At 49.1% G+C, this 20,137-nt stretch overlaps 1 protein-coding gene across 24 annotated transcripts in view; it reads right to left on the reverse strand.

Annotated features, from left to right (window-relative positions):
* PUM1 (pumilio RNA binding family member 1) overlaps positions 1-20,137 on the reverse strand; it is an 897,051-nt gene that overhangs the window by 133,655 nt on the left and 743,259 nt on the right. For all 24 annotated transcript variants that reach the window (XM_085645644.1, XM_085645641.1, XM_085645638.1 and 21 more), the window contains 2 exons: positions 18,232-18,357; positions 7,632-7,753 (listed from right to left, as the gene is read on the reverse strand). In XM_085645644.1, coding sequence (XP_085501770.1) covers positions 7,632-7,753; positions 18,232-18,357 — 248 coding nt within the window. The remainder of the gene's footprint in view (positions 1-7,631; positions 7,754-18,231; positions 18,358-20,137) is intronic.

Raw genomic sequence — 20,137 nt, forward strand, 5'->3', positions numbered from 1 at the left:
GAAACCCCAAGGAAGGAAAAGGGGTGTGCCAGCCTCTGCCAACCCCACCCCTCAGGTGGGGGAGGCGAGGTGAAGCACATTTCCGGGCTCTTGCCATCTTGAAGATGGAAAGACCTGCCTAATCAGAACTAGGTTACTGCCCGCCTCTCACAGGAGAGTGGCAGGATAGGGGGTGTACCCATCCCAGGGCAGGGACCCATTGGTCCCTGCCCTTTACCTACCGGTAACGTCCCTAAATCTAGTATTTAGGGGCACCCTGAACCTTCCTTCCTCAGATTCCAGATTCCAAAACAGCAAAGAAGATCAAGAAGAAAGAAGACTTGCCGTGCAGCTGCTAACAAGAGGAAGACACAAACTGCTTTGGCCCCAGCCCTACCGGCCTGTCGACCTTCAAACCTGCTCCTGCTATATCCCAGCATCTCCCGTGGCCAGCAACCTTACAAACCCCGGACTTGTGACTGAGCATCTGGGACTACCACGAGCAGTGGCTCTGCTCAAAGGAAGTAACTGACCCCTGGCACCAGCCAGGAACTGCGAACTCTGCACACTCTGCACCTGCCAAGCCTGGCCTGTGCTGGAGTGGAAGAAGACCCTGAGGACGTCCCCCCCAGCGACTGTGACCCTGAACCCGGCACCCAAGGACCCACCTCAACGCTCCTGACGACGCCTGCAGCCTCAGAACCAGGGACCCCCCCCAACCGCGATCAACAGGGTAAGATTTCCCGACACCAAAAGGCACCCCTGCACCTGGCGCCCTGCGGCCCCCTGTGCCCAACTCCTGGGTACCTACCTATTCTCCAACTACCCAACTTACCTCTCGAAGTGGTGGTCGCACCTGAAGAATCTCCGTCCCTGAGCTTGCAGCCTTTGTTCGTCCGTGAGCTTTTCCACTGCAATCCATTGAGCGCCCGACAGCTCAAAAGCACCCTGCACCCAGCCGCCCGAGTGGCCCTTGCAGTGCAACTTCTACTCCTACCTACTTCCCCAATTGCCCTGAGCTAGTGACCAGGAGCCCAGCTCCCACAGCCGCGTGGCCTGCTGGTCAGCAGCCACCAACCAAGGGCCCCTTGCCTTCCATAGGATAACATTGGGCCTAACTCACTCTGCACCCGGCTGCCCCTGTGCCGCTGAGGGTGTAACAACTTTACTGACCTGACCCTGGGAGACCCCCGAGTCTATGCCCAGCACCTTAACTCAGCCAGTTGAGTACTTACCCAAAAGCAGATAACTAACTTTTCTTCCATAGGGTAACATTGGCTGGTTTCACTCGAAATTTCTTCTAAGTGTGGAGTTTCTAAACTTCAAAATATTTATCTAAAATCAACCGAGTAACAAAAACGGAAATACTCACCTGCTATTAGGAGAGATCCCAGTGCTGGATCTTGGTGCCCAGCACTGACCCTAAAAAGAACTTACAACCGTACTTATCACTAACTCAATTTTCTTTCATAGGAAACCATTGACTGTTTTTCTGTGAAACTTCTTCCAAGTGTCGATTTTTGCAAACTACAAATATTCTTTAAAAATCGTACCAACTGTGAAAACTGTATTACTTACCGGTTTTAGATAGATGTCCCAGTACTGAGCCTAGGAGCCCAGCACTGGATTACAAAAGTAACGAGAACATACTTTACCCGTAACTTGAATTTTCTTCCATAGGAAACCATTGACTGTTTCTCGGTGAAATTTGTGTCGATGTTGCAAAATTACAAATATTCTTTAAAAATTGACTGTATAACTTAAACGCAGTCTCTCAACTGCTTACAGGTGGTACACTAGTGCTGGATCCAGGATCCAACACTGACCTAAAAAAAAGCAAAGATAACCCCACTTACCTTCAAAGTGAATTTCCTCCCATAGGATAACATTGGTAATTTGATTAAGAAAAAGTATGTCAACTTTTAAAATAGCAAAATATTGCTTAAAAATCACAACAGCAACTAAAACGTATTTACTCACTTGTTTCCAAGAACTGTCCCAGGACTGAATCTAGGATCCAGTCCTGGAGTTAGAAAAGTAATACTGAAAGTAATCAATTGCATAGAACTTAAAATTCCCATTGAGCTCAATGCATTAATGTGTTTGAAATTGTGTTGCCTATTGCAACAAACTAACTATTGCATTCAAAAGTCAATTGGCTATTGCAAAGTATTTAACTAAAGCATCTCATTCTGAGAAAGTATATTTTGATACCTATTGTTGGTTCTAAAATAAAACAACCATATATTTTTATATACAAACCATTGGCCTAGAGTTCAGTTCTTGAGTGTGTGAGACCATTTGCTGACTGAGTGTGTACAACAAATGCTTCTCACTGTCCTCTGATACGGCCTTACTGCTCGACCAAGCTACCACTTTAGAAAGTAAGGTTACATCTAACTTTAACCTCTGCCAAACCTCTGGGGGCTTTGGACTCTGTACACACTGTACCTATTTGGGAACAGTATATACAGAGACACTTCCTCACATGTATGGCACACCTCCAAATGGCTTGTACTAGTAGTGACAGTTGGAGAGAGTGTGTCCCCACCTGTTTTTGTATATAGTACATGGCTGTCATGTTGTTGGTGCGCACTAGGACAGCTTTGCCTACAAGGTGAATTTGAAAGGCTTTGAGCGCTAGAAACACTGCTAGCAGCTCAAGGTGATTTATGTGGTGATGTATTTGCTTTTGATTCCACAAGCCTTGAATTGTGTTATCTTGGAGATGAGCTACCCAACCAGTGAGCGACAGGTCTGCTGCTAGCACTGTCTGTGGAACAGGGTCGATGAAGAGCCGCCCTTTGGAAAGGTTTTGTGGGTTCCACCACTTCAGAGAGCGATGGGTGCGGCCGTTTACCAACACTAGATTGGTTAATGGACCCTGCGACTGGTTCCACTGACTCGCTAAGCATTGTTGGAGGGGATGCATGTGAGCCTTGCATGAGGAACAATCATGATGCAAGAAGCCATCATTCCCAGCAGCTACATGAACACTTGAGTTGGTAATGAGTGATTGGGCTGAAACTGAACGATTAGAGCCTGAATATTGCGAATGCTGGCTGCATTGGGACAAGCTAGAGTTTTTTGAGTATCTAAAGTGGCTCCCAGATAGGTTTGTGTGTTGGAAGGTTGGAGATGAGACTAACACATTTACTGTAAACCCCAGTCCATGCATTAACTGGAGTGTTATTTGAGTGTGTTGGAGACACTTTGGGTAAGTGCTGGCTTTGATAAGCCAGTCGTCCAAGTACGGGAAGACATGAATGTCTTGTCTTCGTAGGTGAGCAGTGACTACTGCTAGGCATTCGGTGAATACTCTTGGAGCAGTGGTTTCTCTAAATGGAAGCAGTTTGAACTGGCAATGCTGCCCCACTATCACAAACCTGAGATATTTGCAATGAGCAGGGATGTATTGGAATATGGAAATATGAGTCCTTTAGAGTAGACCTAGTCGCCTTGCTGTAGAAGTGGGAGCACTTGTTTTAGTGTCACCATGTGAAAATGATCTGATTGTATGTAATGATTTAGTTCTCTGAGGTCTACTATGGGTCTGAGAGAGCCGTCCTTTTGGGGTATTAGAAAATCTAGGGAGTACATGCCTGACCCTTGATATTGTAGCGGTATGAGCTCTATGGCTCCCTTTAGAAGGAGAGACTGAACCTCTTTTTTGAGGAGGTGTAGATGCTGTGGTGACATTTTGTGTCAACGTGGAGGAATGTTTGGAGGATTGTTGGTAAGTTCCAGGCAATATCCAGATTGGATAATTTATAGCACCAATTTGTCTGTAGCTATTGATTGCCAAACAGGGAGGAATTGAGAAAGATGTCCCCTGACAGGTGTTGAATGATTGGGGGGAAGCTGAGGCAAGTCACTGTTTGTTAGGTGAGGTATGTGTTGTGGAACCTGCACCCCTACCCTTCCTTTTTTTGCCTCTGTACCCTCCTCTAAAGAAACCTCTTGAAGAGGTTAACTGATTGTTGCTTTTCTATGGTGCAGAGGCAGTGTTTGACGAGATACTTTTTGACCCCCACGATAGGAGTGACAAAAGGAACCCCGATTGGACGGGGACTGTAGGACTCCCATAGATTTTGCAACATCTGTGTCCTTTTTCATTTTCTCTAAGGAGGTGTCTACAATGGGACCAAAGAGATGTTTGTCGAACGGTGTGTTCAGAATGGAAGCTCGGACTTCAGGTTTAAAACCGGAAATTCTTAACCAGGTGTCTTCTCAATAAAACACTGGTATTAATGGCCATAGCTGCAGTATCAGCGGCATCTAAAGGACACCTAATTGACGAATTTGAGATGAGCTTCCCTTCTTGCATTAAGTCTTGAGCTTTGGATTTATGTTCATCTGGTAGAAATTGGAGCAATTGCTCAATTTCATCCCAGTGTGCTCTGTCGTACCTGGCTAGAAGGACCTGGGTAATAGCAATACGCCAGTGATTTGCTGGTTGGGCGGCTACTCTTTTCCTGGGGGCGTCTATTAGTTTAAATTCTCTGCCTGGCAGGGGGGCATCCCCTGACGTTTGTGAGTTTGCTCGTTTACGGGCATTAGAAACCACTGAAACATCTAATTGTAATTGGCCTTAAATGAAAGCTGGATCTGATGGTGAAGGTTTATATTTCTTATCTATTCTAGAGGAGAGAATGCAAGCACGAACCGGGTCTGTAAATATGTCGTCCGCATATCTCAACATACCTTTGAGAATGGGGAGTTTGTAGCTTGATCTTTGTGAAGTACTAAGCCCTCTAGGGATTCCTTATGTAATTGAGCTCCATGATTTTCAGCAGCCCTATTTAATAGCTATATATAGCCTAAATTATCATCTGGTGGAGAAGGATTTGTAGGATAAAGGTCAGGATCATTATCTGTGGGTGAATCAGTATTCTAATCCGTCCAGGGGTCTGCAGGCATAGTATCTCCTCACACACAAGAAAGGGGGAGAGGCATAGCACAATCACTCCTCCAGCCTCCCCAATCACAACTGTAAACACAACAAGGGGGAGTAGTGTTTATGAATCCCTAGATAAGAGGTGGCACTTCCTTAGTGAAAAAATACTGCCCTCACTCACAATATTGTGACATGCTTCATCATCGGGCTTTGCTTCAATACACCCCTGTGCAGACCAACGCCCGGGGTGGAGCAAAAGGGAGGGGAAGACAATACAAACACAAATTCTGAGACAGAAACGTTCTGCTCCTGTTCTTCCTCCTCAGCTACTAGTATGTCGTAAGTCTCTTGTTCGGAATCTTCTCCGAAGAGGTCTGAAATTGAGCCAATGTTTTGACTTTGCATTTCGTGACGTCAAGCTAGACTGTCACGGAGCGTTTTCGTCGATCGGAAAGATCTACACACGTCACAGTCCTGTTCGTTAGTCGGTGCGTGGAAACTTTGCATGGCACCTGGGACAGAATTTAAATGGAGTCCGATCCATGGACTGCAAGGTGGACCGACGCAGCTAGGCCCGACGGCTATCCACAAATTTCCCCGATCGAAAAGAGTTTTATAAATCGATGATACACGAAGAATGGGATACACGATCAAAAACAATACCGCCGAGGGTAAGTGGATTGCGCACCATGGGGAACCCAAAGAACAGTTTTGACCCGGAGCACAGCAATACACATCCAAACCCAATGGCGGAAAAAAATCTAACAATGAAGTCGATGCCCATGCACACCATCATCGAAAGGGGGAGTCACCTTACCTTGTGACTGGAAAGACTTCTTCGGAGAAAAACAACTTGCAAACATCCGGACCCAACACTAGATGGCAGAAGTATGCAAAGCATGTGATCTACAGCTCACATGCCTCGAACATAATATTTTTATACAAACAAATTGGTCTGAGTTCAGTCTGAGTGTGTGACGACATTTCTTGCCTGAGTGTGTACAATAAATGCTTAACACTACCCTCTGATAAAGCCTTACTGCTCGACCACACTACCACAAATAGAGAAATTATCTACTTTAACCTCTGCCTCCCTATGGGAATCCACTGGACTCTGTACACACTATACCGTACCTTACTTTGGTATAGTATATACAGAGCCAGTTTCCTACATCTGAGTGTTTCCGGAACCGTGTCATTCCGCCTTCAACCTCTCCTGTTTCGATGCCGAAGCATCTTTTTCTCGCGCGTCCTTCGACATCTTGGATTTTTCAGGGGTCTCTACCGGGCAATGTCCTTTTGTCTTTGGACAGGCTTGTGGTCATCAAGTGCTTCGATGCCGAAACTGTCTTCAAGGTTTTAGCCTCAGATTTTCGTGTCTTGGCTACTGACTTTCAGGAAGCAGAGTCTCTTACCTCTGATTTCAAAGTCTTCTTGACCCTTTGATCGGCGTACACGATCTGGATGTCTGCCTTGACGTTCCGCTCTGGGCATTTGGCGATGTTCTCCTCCTCGTTGCTAGATAGGTCCAAATCTCACAGAGATGGTGTTGAATGTCGGCACTGCATTGTATGGTGGGCTGTCCTCAGCCGCTGTCTTACCCTCAGAGTCTTTGGGGCATATACTGAACAGGCGTTACAATCTTCGCTACGATGATCCACTGGTAGGCAGAGTTTAAAGATCCGGTGCTGGTCCTATTTTGCTAATTTATGCTGGCAGTTCTTGCAAAACTGGAATGGTGTCTTCTCCATCACATAGAACAGGGAGCCGCTGTATGCGCATTTTCAGCATTCATCTATGAAATTACCTTGCTTTGGTCCCAGAACTACTACTAGTTATCTTCCTTCGATGACCCCCTTCGCTCACTGGAATTTCGGTGAAACATTTTGGACTTTCAGAACCAACAATGTCGGGGCAGAACAGATAGCAAATATGTCAGCACACAGGTGTGGCACTACTATGTCTCTCCGCTCCATCACATCTGGGGTGGTATGAAGTCATTGAAGAGTCATATGGCGCCACCAACAGCACATGCAGAGAATTGCTGAAAGCAATCTTCAGATCCAGTCGATGCCTGAAAATATTCTAAAGGTGAGAAATCTACAGTCAGAAGCATTCCCCAGAATCCAAGTTTGCTTTCAGTGCAAAGCCTTTGGCACTATCTGTAATAACAGACAGCTGGAATTCAAGTTCATCTCCCAATCCAGAGGCCATCACTCTCAAACTGACACAAACCTTTCTAAAATATCTGGAAGATGTATGATCTGGCAAGTTGAATATGGGATCATTTTGTAAGTTTGATTTTTTTGCACTTTTTAATATCAGTCTCATGTTATTTAAGGATGAATTTGAAAATAGTTAACTTAATTTAACTATGTTTCATGAAATTGTTGCCAAGAGGTAATTATCAATCATAGTACGGCATATTGTTTGTATTTCTGTACTTATCCAAGCATCCATCAATCAAAAAACAAAGCCTACTCAACCTAACTACAGTCACCTCAAAGAATAAACAGATTTCATGTGACAATTTTCGGTCTAAATTAGATGAACAAGCTGAATCTCTGCAGACTGAAGAAAATGTAACCACTGAACACGGAAAATGCAAAATTATTTTTAGCAAACATCTATTCCCAAAAAACATAAAATGTCAGTAAATACCACACAATGGAATTAGAAAGGAAATTTCACAATATGCTGTATTTTCATTTAATTACAGAATCTTGTGTAATTTCATTCTTCCTTTCTTTCATACCTGGCAAACTTGTGTTGGCTTAATACGAGCACGTTGCCTCGGATTTCAGCTACAATTTTACTTTTGTCCTCAGGACGCCCATGCTCTAGTACATGCTGGATCACATAGTTCCCATATTGATCCTATTTAAAAAGAAAGAAGGACAAATGATAAAACAGTTGGCAGTATAGGACTGTGCCCTTCTCTAGTTCCCCATCAGGAATCTCACAAAAACCACATGTTGCGGATCATAGATCAATTAACCATGTTTATGAAAAAGACATGTTTCTTTGAATGACATTAAACCTCAGTTATAATTGCCAATTGCCATGTCTTTATAACAAATGAAATTTGCATGTAGGTTTGTTAGCGAGTCGTGTGAACTTCATCTCAAGTTTCAAACCAATAGTCTACCTTCTAACCATACCATGTATGACAGCGCCCCATGTAGCCAAATATATGTAGAGAGGAGGTGCAGAGTTCGTAGTCACCTTTACAGTATTTGTCAGAAATATTATTGTAGCTCTAAGAAATACTTTTTTTACATGCTTCTAAAGGCATTCTCACTCTGCAACATTCACGCATGGTCACTCATTCTGACTTGCTAATTTAACTCATGAAGCCTCACACTTATTCTTTATCACTGTCACTTGCATTGAATCTTACTTGCAGGGACTCTTACTCTCACTCCGATTCACTGACAAAATTTCACTCATTTTCAAATGTACTCAACATATGCTTGCATACTTGAAAACATATTTAAAAGCTTTTTTTATACACACTTACCTGAGCCCTCAACAAGGTTTTGTTTCAGCTTCAGGTGCTCTAGTTTTATTACTCTAATAGAATAAGAAATTATTATTTACTATTAACAAGGATAGAGGAGCCCCAACGCCCTTTAGGGTGAGTCCCCACTGTTTTTATTGGCCCTGATTTTCCCACTTTTGAAGCTAAGTGGTGCAAAATCAGTGCCAGGGCCAGTAAGCTGAAGCCAGGGAATGCAGCTGCATTCCCTATATGAAATCCATGCTTGCAACAGGCTTTAGAATCTTAAGCCTATACCTGGGGATTCAATCATAGTAATGAGGTTAGAACAGACAACTGTCCAAGCTTAGTTTACAATAATGTCTAAACATTTCTAACCTTTGGTTTACAGAACTCTTGCCTTCAAGTTAAGTCATCAATTTCTTTAAAGATCGGTTTTGAAAATCACCATAAGAACCACTCTCAGTTCAGAGGCAAACGTATAATTCAGACATTTGTCTATATTCTATTCAGGTACCCAACATAAGCTACTAACTGTATATCTCGATTACCCCCTCCCACCCTCTACTGATCCAACATGTCTTCAGGTTTGACAATACCAAAAGAAATGATATACAAGCACTGACAAAACCAATTGTTATGGGTAATGGAGTGTGTGGAAATGTGAGTGGGTGCGATGGATGATATAGCGGCACCAGAGGAAGAGAGCAAGAATACACAAATGAACAAGTTACTTACCTTCGGTAACGATGTATCTGTAAGAAACATTAGTTAGTTAGATTCCTCACCTTAGAATATCCCCAGGCGTCAGACTGGATCCGGAAGATTTTTCGTCAGCAATACCCCTTGCGCGTCGCTAGGCGTCATCTGCGGCTCCGCGTCCGTCGTCGTGCGCTGGAATGACGTCGGAGAACTTAGACGCCGCCCTCGCGCGCTGACGTCAGTTCTTGTACATAGCCTTCCGCGCCAGGAACGCAGAGCCATGCAAGAGACGGACACTGGTGCCAAAAAATTCTAGGGCCCTGAAAGGGATAGCCTTAACCCTAGATGGGTGGGTCGGTGAGGAATCTAACTAACTAATGTTTCTTACAGATACATAGTTACCGAAGGTAAGTAACTTGTTCATCTGAAAGAAACACGTTAGTTAGATTCCTCACCTTAGAATGGATACCCAAGCAATACCAACCCCGGTGGTGGGTCTGCGAACCAAGATCACACAGGAAAGTCCTGGAGGACAGAAGGGCCAAAGAAGCCATCCCTCCGGACTTGGCTGTCTAGGCAATAATGCCTGGCAAACGTGTGCAGCGAAGCCCACGTTGCCGCCTGACAGATGTCCTGCAAAGGGACTCCCCGTCCCAAAGCAGTAGTAGCCACTGTGGCCCGAGTAGAATGGGCGCGCAGCCCAACAGGCGGTTCCTTTTTTGCCAAGGAATAACAGATTTTTATACACAAAACGACCCACCGGGAGATGGTCCGTTTGTGTACAGCTTTTCCCTTCTTTGCACCCACGTAGCCAACGAAAAGCTGGTCGTCCACTCGGAACTGTTTAGTGCGGTCCAAATAAAAGGAGAGCGCATGTTTTGGGTCCAGACAGTGGAGCCGCTCTTCCTCTTTGGAAGGATGCGGAGGCGGAAAGAAGGTGGGCAAGGTGACAGATTGCCCAAGATGAAATGGAGTCACCACTTTCGGTAGAAAGGAAGGACGAGGCCGAAGGACAACCTTGTCCGGATGAACAGATAGAAAAGGAGGCGTGGACGATAGAGCCTGGAGCTCACTCACCCGTCTAGCTGAGGTGATGGCTACCAGGAAAGCAGTCTTAAGAGTTAGAAGACGAAGAGGACAATTGTGAAGAGGCTCAAAGGGAGCGCACATCAGGAATGTCAAGACAAGATTCAAGTCCCACTGAGGCATTACGAAAGGGACAGGAGGGAACGTGTGAGTAATGCCTTTAAGAAAGCGTGACACTACAGGGGACTTGAAAAGAGAGGGCTGATCTGGAAGCCGTAAGAAGGCAGAGAGAGCAGCAAGATAACCTTTCAAGGTGCCCAGGGCAGAGCCCTGCCGGGCCAAAGAAAGAAGAAAGAGGAGAACCTCAGAAAGAGGGGCGGAAAGGGGATCCACAGCCTTTGCTGTGCACCATGCCACAAATTTGTTCCACCGGCAGGCGTATACCGTCTTTGTGGAGGGACGCCTGGCTGCCAGAATGATATCACAGACTTCAGTAGGCAAGTCAAATGGCATCAACTGCCGCCGCTCAATCTCCACGCATGGTGGTGGAGGCTGGAAGGTTCGGGTGGAGTACCGTCCCCTGCTGCTGCGACAGAAGATCCTCCCGAAGGGGAAGACGTATCGGAGGATCGGTCAACATACTGAGTAGCTCGGGATACCAGTACCTTCGTGCCCAATCCGGAGCCACCAAGATGACTTGGGCCCGGTCGCGCTTGATCTTCTTCAGCACTCTGGGCAGAAGTGGTATAGGCGGAAAGGCGTACAACAGACCGCAACTCCACTCGCGACGAAAAGCGTCGCCGAGCGAGTGCCGCCTTGGAAACTCCAACGCGCAGAACTGCTGACATTGCGCGTTCTCGTCGGTGGCGAATAGATCTAACCAAGGCTCTCCCCACTGCTGAAAGAGACCTTGCGCCACCTCGGAGTTCAGACGCCATTCGTGATCCATCATGCACCGGCGGCTGAGTTCGTCTGCTCTGGCGTTCAGAGAGCCCGCCAGATGTTGAACCACCAGGGTGACGCCCTGGTGTTCCAGCCATGTCCATAGGCGCAGAGCCTCCTGACAAAGGGTCCACGACCCCACCCCGCCCTGTTTGTTGCAATACCACATGGCGGTGGTGTTGTCCGTGAACACCTGCACGACACTTCCCCGGACAGAGGGAAGGAAGGCTTTCAGTGCAAGTCGGATCGCTCGCAGCTCCAACAAGTTGATGTGGAGGCGAGACTCCGCCGGAGACCAGAGGCCTCTGATCTCCGCCTCTCCCATATGGCCACCCCATCCCAGGAGGGACGCATCCGTCACAACGACATGCTCCGGTAGGGGTAGGGAGAGGCTCTTGCCCGTGACCCAATCGCGGTCCGTGAGCCACCACTGCAACTGCTGTGCAGTGCCCTCCGAGATCAAGACATGGTCGGACAGGTTGCCGTGATGCTGGGCCCACTGAAACTTCAGGTCCAACTGCAGAGCCCGCATGCGCCGCCTGGCGTGATGCACTAGTAGGATGCAGGAGGCCATCAGCCCCAGAACCCGCAACACTAGCCTGACCGAAACACAGGATAGAGGCCGAAAGATGGGAATCAGGGCCTGTATATCCCGGACCCGCTGCTCCGGTGGATGGACCCGGAACTGCGCCGAATCGAGAACCGCTCCGATGAAGAGGAGCTTCTGAGAGGGGCTCAGGTGTGACTTCGGCACGTTGATGGAAAACCCCAGCAAATGCAGGAGATCCGCCTTAGTCTGGAGGTGGGAGACGACTGCCTGGGGCGAGCCCGCCTTCAACAACCAGTCGTCGAGATAGGGGAAGACTGGAACCCCTGATCTGCGCAGATGAGCTGCGACCACCGCCATCACTTTCGTGAACACCCGAGGGGCACTGGTAAGGCCGAAGGGGAGCACGGTGAACTGAAAGTGCTCCTGACCCTCCGTGAACCGCAGGTAACGCCGGTGGGCCGGCAGGACGGGGATGTGGAAATATGCGTCCTGCAAGTCCAACGCTACCATCCAGTCTCCAGGGTCTAGGGCAGCTAGAACCTGAGCCAAAGTCAACATTTTGAAACGTTCCTTCCGGAGGAAGGCATTGACGTTCCGGAGGTCCAAGATAGGGCGTAAGCCCCCTTTGCCCTTCTTGGGAACCAGAAAGTAGTGGGAATAACAACCACGACCTACTTCTGGGCTCGGAACGCGCTCGACGGCCCCCTTGGCCAAGAGGGCCGAAACTTCCTCGTGGAGAAGATTCAAATGATCCCCCCGAGATACGGTGCTGCTGCGGTGGCATGGCTGGAGGGGTCGTCTCGAAGGGGAGGGAATAGCCCATTCGGACGATTTGCAGCACCCACCTGTCCGACGTGATGGAACGCCAGTGGAGCAGGTGATGGCGAACTCTGCCGCCCACTGGCATGGAATGGGCCTGAAAGCTCGGACTAGGAAGGCTTTGAGGCGGATGCTGCCAGGGTGGATGTGGACTGACCGAGTCGTCCTCCGGTACCGCCTCGGCGGAAACCACGTCCGCGACCGCGTGCAGGCTGGTTCTGCAGCCGGTGGCTAGGCGGACGTGAGGAGGTGCCCCTTCCTTGGCCACGAAAGGAGCGAAAAGCGGAAGTTTGTGGCCGCGGGGCCGAGAGGCCCAAGGACGTGGCCGTAGCCCGGGAGTCCTTGAAGCGAGCCAGCGCACTGTCCGCTTTGTCACCAAAAAGGCGAGCGCCATCAAAAGGCATGTCCATGAGGGTGCTCTGGACATCCCCTGAAAAAGACGTGGACCGCCAGGTGTGACGTCGAAGCGCCACCGTGGTAGAAATAACCCTACCCAGCGAGTCCGTAGTGTCGAGTCCACATCGGATAGCATGGCGCGCTGCATCTCTCCAATCGGCCAGGGCCGAGGAAAGACGCGCCCGGGCCTCCTCCGAGCACAGTGGCAGCACGTCCTCCACCGCATCCCACAGAGAGTGGGAATAACGGTCCAAGAGACAGGCGGTGTTCAAAGACCGCAGGCCCAAACTGAGCGAAGAGAGCAGCTTCTTACCAAACTTGGAATCCCGGTCCGGAGGAGCAGACGGGAAGGAGGATTGGGAGGTAGAGGAATGGATAACCAGACTCTCGGGGGTGGGGTGTTGGGACAGAAAACTGGGGTCGCCCAGAGGAAGGCGGTGGCACCTGGCAACGTTCCTATCCACAGGAGGGACTGTGGAGGGCTTGGACCAGGTGCCCTGCAGAACGTCAGTGAGGGCCTCATTGAATGGCAGCAGAGGCTCAGTGGAGCATGCGGCAGACGGAAGCACCTCAGTGAGGATGTTAGTCCTCACAGCCACGGCAGGCAGCTCAAGCCCAAGGGCTTCGGCCGCCTTGCGCAGCACCACAGAAAAAGCTGCACCCTCCTCCGAAGCCACAGTCGGAGGAGAGATGAATCCAGTGTCCGGTGAGGTATCCAACCCACTGGCCTCCCCCAGTTCATCTGCCCAGTCCTGTGCAAGTTGGCTCTGAAGGGCCATAGGGTCGTCAGACCCCTCCCAGTCGCCCCCCGTCATCCGATTCCTGGTAAACAGGAGGAATGATCGGAGCCGGTCGATAGACAATATGTGTCTCTAGCGGCGTCGGATGCGGCGTCGGCTGGCGCTGCATCGGCGTCGGGACCGGACAGGGGCTGAACCAGGGATCGACATCGACCGGAGCCGGCGTCGGGGGTGGTATCGGTGTCGGCGCCGGTGGAGGAGGCGTAACGAGGTCGACCGGCGTCGACGGGGGCCCAGGCTCGGGCCCCTCGGGGACCTGCGGCGCCAGGGCCGGAGCAGCCGGCATGCGAGGTCGCCCAGTGGAGTCCGCGGGGCCCGAAGGCGCGCCAGCGGGCGTCGATGGCGGGGCCAGGCTCCTCATGGCCGAGAGGAAGGCACTGACCTCCGCCGGCGTCGCGTCAGTCCCAGGGACCGTCGGGTATGGGGACTTGCGCGGAGCCGCGGGGGTGGAACCACCCGGACCCTCGGCCGAGTCGTGCGACCGGCGAGGGGAGTACCAAGAGCGGTGTCGCTTCTTGGACTTCTTGGAGTGCCTCGACTTACCCGAAGACTTCGAGCCAGACGAGTGACGATGTCGAGTGCGGCTCCGCGACCAATCCTTGGACCTCCTCCTGGACCGGGATCGAGAGCGACGCGGAGCCGAGTGGCGAAGCTCGAGAAGCTTGCGGGACCGCTCCCGCCTAGCTTTCGAGGTCAGGGCCATACAATCGGAGCACGACGCCGCTTCGTGGTCGAGGCCCAAGCAGTACAGGCACCGGCGGTGATGATCGGTCACCGACATCAGTCGGTGACAGTCGTCGCAGGCCTTGAAACCAGGCATCCTACCGGTGTGAGAAAGTGCCCTCTTTCTTGCATGGTGTGCCCCCACTTTTTGCTAAATTGCTGAATGTACTTTTACTGAGTGTACCTTGGACCCCTGCCAATCAGGTGCCCAGGGCCTATGTTCCTTCCTTAAACACACAAACTCCAAATTTGCAAACCCTGGCCACATGTCAGCCCCTAGTAAATGGTACCCTAGGTACCCAGGGCCTTGTGACCAGGGAAGGCCCCTAAGGGCTGCAGCACTCATTGTGCCACCCTTAGGGGCCCTGTACCCTTACACACACACACTGCCTTTGCAGGCTGAGTGTCTGGGTGCAGGACAAAATGAAGAGTCGACATGGCACACATCCCTGTGTGCCATGCCCAACACCCACACTGCCAAGGCATATGTCAGTCACCCCTCTGGCTGGGTGCCTTATGCCCATGGTGTGGGCACAGGAGCAGGAGCCCTGTGCCCCTACAGTACCCAGGTCCATTCCCGGGCACTGTAAGTGCAGTGCTGCCATTTAAGAGTACATGGTGCTGAGAGCTCGTCAAACACGAGCTCCACAGCACCATAATGGCATTACTAAAGACTGGGAAGTTTGGTATCAAACTTCTCAGCACATTAAACCCACACTGATGCCAGTGTGAGATTTAATGTACCAAGCACCCCAGCGGGCATCTTAGAGATGCCCCCTTACAACTAACCTACAATCCATGTCTGCTCTGAGGCTGCCCAGGCTGCCACACAGCAGACACGTTGCTGGACCCCTGGGTGGGAGAGCCCCTGCTCTCCTGGGCCTGCAACAATGCACATCCTGGGTGAGGTGATAAATCTCCTCCCCCAGGATGAGCAAAGGGAAGCTTCAAAGGCATGCCGCCTCTTGGAGTTTCCCCAGGCCACTGCAACCCCCCACTCTGGCGGGAAGCTTGGCCGGAAACCCCATACAAGGACAGGGGATGTGCCAGCCTGCCCACCCCACCCCTCAGGTGGGGGAGGCGAGGTGAAGCACATCTCCGGGCTCTCACCATCTTGAAGATGGGAGGCCCTACCCTATCAGGATTAGGCTACTGCCCCCCTCCCACAGGAGAGGGGCAGGATAGGGGGTGTACCCACCCCAGGACAAGGACCCATTGGTCTCTGACCTTCCCCTACCTGTAACGCCCCTAAATCTAGTATTTAGGTGCACCCTGAACCTTCCTTCCCCAGATTCCAGATTCGAAAAACTACAAGAAGAGCAAGAAGAACAAAGACCTGCCCTGCAGCTGCTAAAAAGGGAAGAAGACACCAACTGCTTTGGCCCCAGCCCTACCGGCCAGTTGACTCCCGGACCTGCACCAGCGCGGCATCTCTCGTGGCCAGCAACCTCACCAAACCCCGGAGGACCTGGCTACCTTTTGGCTCTAAGCCCCTGGGACTCCCATGAGTAGAGGCTCTACTCAGAAACCTACTTCTAATCCCTGGCAGCAGCCCGGAACCGCGAACCCAGCACACTCTGCACCAGCCAAGCCTGGCCAGTGCCGGAGTGGACAAAGACCCTGAGGACGACCCCACGGCGACTGTGACCCCGAGTCCGGCACCCAAGGACCCCCCTCGACATTCCGGAAGAAGCCTGCAGCCTCAGAACAGAGTGCCACCCCAACCGCGATCAACAAGAGGGTAAGATTTCCAACGTCAAAAGGCACCCCTGCACCCGGCGCCCTGCGGCCCCCTGTGCCCAATCCCGGGGTACCCACCTAACCTACAACTACCCAACTTACCTCTCGAAGTGGTGGTGGCACCTGAAGCATCCTCGTCCCCGAGCTTGCAGCCTTTTTCCAAACCGGAACATTCCCATTGATTTCCATTGAGCGCCCGACGGCTCAAAAGCACCCTGCACCCAGCCGCCCGAGTGGCCCTGGCAGTGCAATCTCTACACTAGCCTACTTCCCCACTTGCCCTGAGTGAGTGACCAGGAGCCCAGCTCCCACAGCCGCGTGGACTGCTAGTCAGCAGCCACCAAACCGGGCCCCCCTATTCCTCATAGGCTAACATTGGGCCTAACTCTCTCTGCACCCGGCCGTCCTGAAACCGCTGAGGGTGAACTGACTGTACCTACCTGACACTGGGAGACCCCTGAGTCTATGCCCAGAACTTCAACTCTGCCAGTCGAGAACTTACCCTTAAACCGCGACCTTCATTTTCCTCATAGGGTAACATTGGCTGGCTTTTTCTTGGAAATTCTTCTAAGTGTGAACTTTTCAAAACTCAAAATATTCACCAAAAATCAGCCGAGTACCAAAAACGAATTTACTCACCTGCTCTTAGGTGAGCTCCCAGTGCTGGATCTTGGTGCCCAGCACGGACTCTGAAAAGTACCCACAACTACACTTACCTTTAAATCCTTTTTCTTCCATAGGAAACCATTGACTGCTTTTCTGTGAAATTTCTTCTAAGTGTTGATTTCTGCAATCTTGAAATATTCTTTTAAAATCGTACAATTTCTGCAAACGTAATTACTTACCTGTTTCTGATAAAGACCCCAGTGCTGAGTCTAGGTACTCAGACCTGGATTACAAAAGTAACGATAAAGTACTCTACCTGCAACTTGAATTTCTTGCCATAGAGATCCATTGAATGTTTTCTTTGAAATATTTTTTAAGTGTCAACTTTTGAAATAGCTAAATATTATTTAAAAATCAGTACAGTAATTAAGTCGACTTTCACCACTTGATTCTGAATATTGTCCCAGGGCTGGATCTAGGAGCCAGGCCTGGAATTCCAAAAGTAATCTGAAAAGTAATTTATTACAAATAACCTGAATTTACCATTGAGCTCAATGCATTGTTATGTTTAGGAAATAGGATTGTTTATTGCAACCAACTGACTATTTACAAAAATCAATTGCTTATTGCAAAAGTATTTATATTCAACCTCTCATTCTGAGAAAGTATATTTTTATTCCCTTTGTGGTTCTAAAAATAAAACAAGCATATATTTTATATATATAAACCATTGGCCTAGAGTTCAGTTATTGAGTGTGTGAGACCATTTGCTGACTGTGTACAACAAATGCTTTACACTGTCCTTTGGTACTGCCTTACTGCTCGACCAAGCTACCACTTTAGAGAGTAAGGTCATACCTAACTTTAACCTATATCAGCCCCTGGGGGACTGTGGACTCTGTACACCCTGTACCTATTAGGGAACAGTATATACAGAGCAACTTTCTCACAACCGGCACCAGAGTCGAGAATGACCAGAAAGAGTCAAAAAAGTTAGTCAAAAATTGACTAAAGGGGTAGCTCTCCCGGATCTGCGCTTACTGGCGCGGAAAAACAGAAGAACTGACGTCAGCGCGCGAGGGCGGCGTCTAAGTACTCAGACGACGTCATTCCGGCGCACGCCGCCGGACACGGAGCCGCAGACGACGCCTAGCGACGCGCAAGGGGTATTGCTGACGAAAAATCTTCCGGATCCAGTCTGACGCCTGGGGATATTCTAAGGTGAGGAATCTAACTAACGTGTTTCTTTCAGATATCCCCAATTAAGTACTACAGGTTCCCTGAATGTACGTAGTGCAAGGAAATAAGTGATCCAATGAAAAGGAGGATAAAAAAACGGTATGCAGCAGGGAAGAAATAGCACATGAAGAAGCAAGAAAGCTATTGAGTAAATAAGCAAATAAAGTTGACAAGAAAACAAACCAATGGGATGGACCCAAAGCCCACTACATGTTTATATGTTCAAGTATTGAAGACAACAGGGTTCAACAACACTACACAATTTGCACTTTTAACATTATAATAAAATCTGAACAATAATCCATAGGCTAACCTGCACCAGCTGCTCCGTGTGTTGATGAAGTTCTTCTAAGATGGGCAGTGTCTGCTCTGGCAGACAGTGTTCTAGAATCCGCTGGATCACCCTGCAACCGTAGGGGTGCGTAGACAATGCGAACACCTGGATGAAGGCACAATTTTGTTTTTTTTACTACTCTACAGTAACAGTACAAATAGAGCCCAGTTTGGAAAGACAGGCTAACTAGGTTTGAGCTAACAATGACTAAACTTTTAAACCGCATTTTTTGATATCACAAATGTACAATGGCGCTTGCATTTTATTGACCAACCTTTGCTAGTGATTTTACAACATCAAATGTGAGGCAGATTAGAACATGTCCTTTTATGTGGCTCATTACTGAGCTTAGCAAGTTTAACCATAGAGACCAAGATTTTCACACTTTTCTACTACTCAACTAACCTTGGAATGGTTACATTTGGATGGGAAATCTGAACATGTATTGTGAAACAATGGCAGAGGAGAAACAACGAGTTACTTACCTGTACACGATGGTTCTCCAGTATTGATATATTTCATAGATTCACATGCTTATGGTGGGAGTCTCACGGTAAAAGAATAACAATAGCAGTAAAAGACAAAACTGCATAGAAAACCTATAGGGAAGTATATTGTGTGGTAACCTAACATCATTGTTATGTGGTCCAAAACTCAGCCAATCAGCTGCCAGCCCTGACATCGCACTCCCCAGCAGAGCCACCATACCTCAGATTTCCAGCCCTGAGTGAGAGCTAAGGATGTATCTAGAGATAAAATGGTCTACCTGAGAAACGGGGAGGCGGGTGGGCCAGCCGCATGTGAATCTATGAAAGATATCAATACTGGAGAACCATAGTGTACAGGTAAGTAACTAGTTTTTTCTCCAGTATTGAATCTTTCATAGATCAGAATGTATCAGAATAGAGAGCAGTACGTATACCAAATTGCATTTCCAGGATAGAACCCTCTATTTTCTCAGGGCTCTGCTCCTTATCACTAGGATATCATAAACACCTAGAACCCAGTGAATATTAACGACCATGCATTGAAAAAACTATCCAATTACAATATCTGTGGGTGTCTGTGTCTGTGTCTGTCTCGGTGTCTGTGTGTCTGTCTCTGTGTCTGTGTGTCTGTGTCTGTGTCTCTCTCGGTGTCTGTGTGTCTGTCTCTGTGTCTGTGTGTCTGTCTCTGTGTCTGTGTGTCTGTGTCTGTGTCTCTCTCGGTGTCTGTGTGTCTGTCTCTGTGTCTGTCTCTCTCTCGGTGTCTGTGTGTCTGTCTCTGTGTCTGTGTGTCTGTCTCTGTGTCTGTGTGTCTGTCTCTGTGTGTCTGTCTCTGTGTGTCTGTCTGTGTGTCTGTCTCTGTGTGTCTGTGTGTCTGTCTCGGTGTCTGTGTCTCTCTCGGTGTCTGTGTGTCTGTCTCTGTGTCTGTGTCTCTCTCGGTGTCTGTGTGTCTGTCTCTGTGTCTGTGTCTCTCTCTGTGTCTGTGTGTCTGTCTCTGTGTCTCTGTGTCTGTGTGTGTCTCTGTGTCTGTGTCTGTCTCTGTGTCTGTGTCTGTCTCTGTGTCTGTGTCTGTCTCTGTGTCTCTGTGTCTGTGTGTGTCTCTGTGTCTGTGTGTCTGTCTCTGTGTCTCTGTGTCTGTGTGTGTCTCTGTGTCTCTGTGTCTCTGTGTCTGTGTGTCTGTGTCTCTGTGTCTGTGTGTCTGTGTCTGTGTGTCTGTGTCTCTCTCGGTGTCTGTGTGTCTGTCTCTGTGTCTGTGTGTCTGTCTCTGTGTCTGTGTGTCTGTCTCTGTGTGTCTGTGTGTCTGTGTCTCTCTCTGTGTCTGTGTGTCTGTGTCTGTGTGTCTGTGTCTCTCTCTGTGTCTGTGTGTCTGTCTCTGTGTCTGTGTCTCTCTCTGTGTCTGT

The sequence above is a fragment of the Triturus cristatus genome, chromosome 3_1, assembly GCF_964204655.1.
Source record: "Triturus cristatus chromosome 3_1, aTriCri1.1, whole genome shotgun sequence".
Lineage (NCBI taxonomy): Eukaryota > Metazoa > Chordata > Amphibia > Caudata > Salamandridae > Triturus > Triturus cristatus.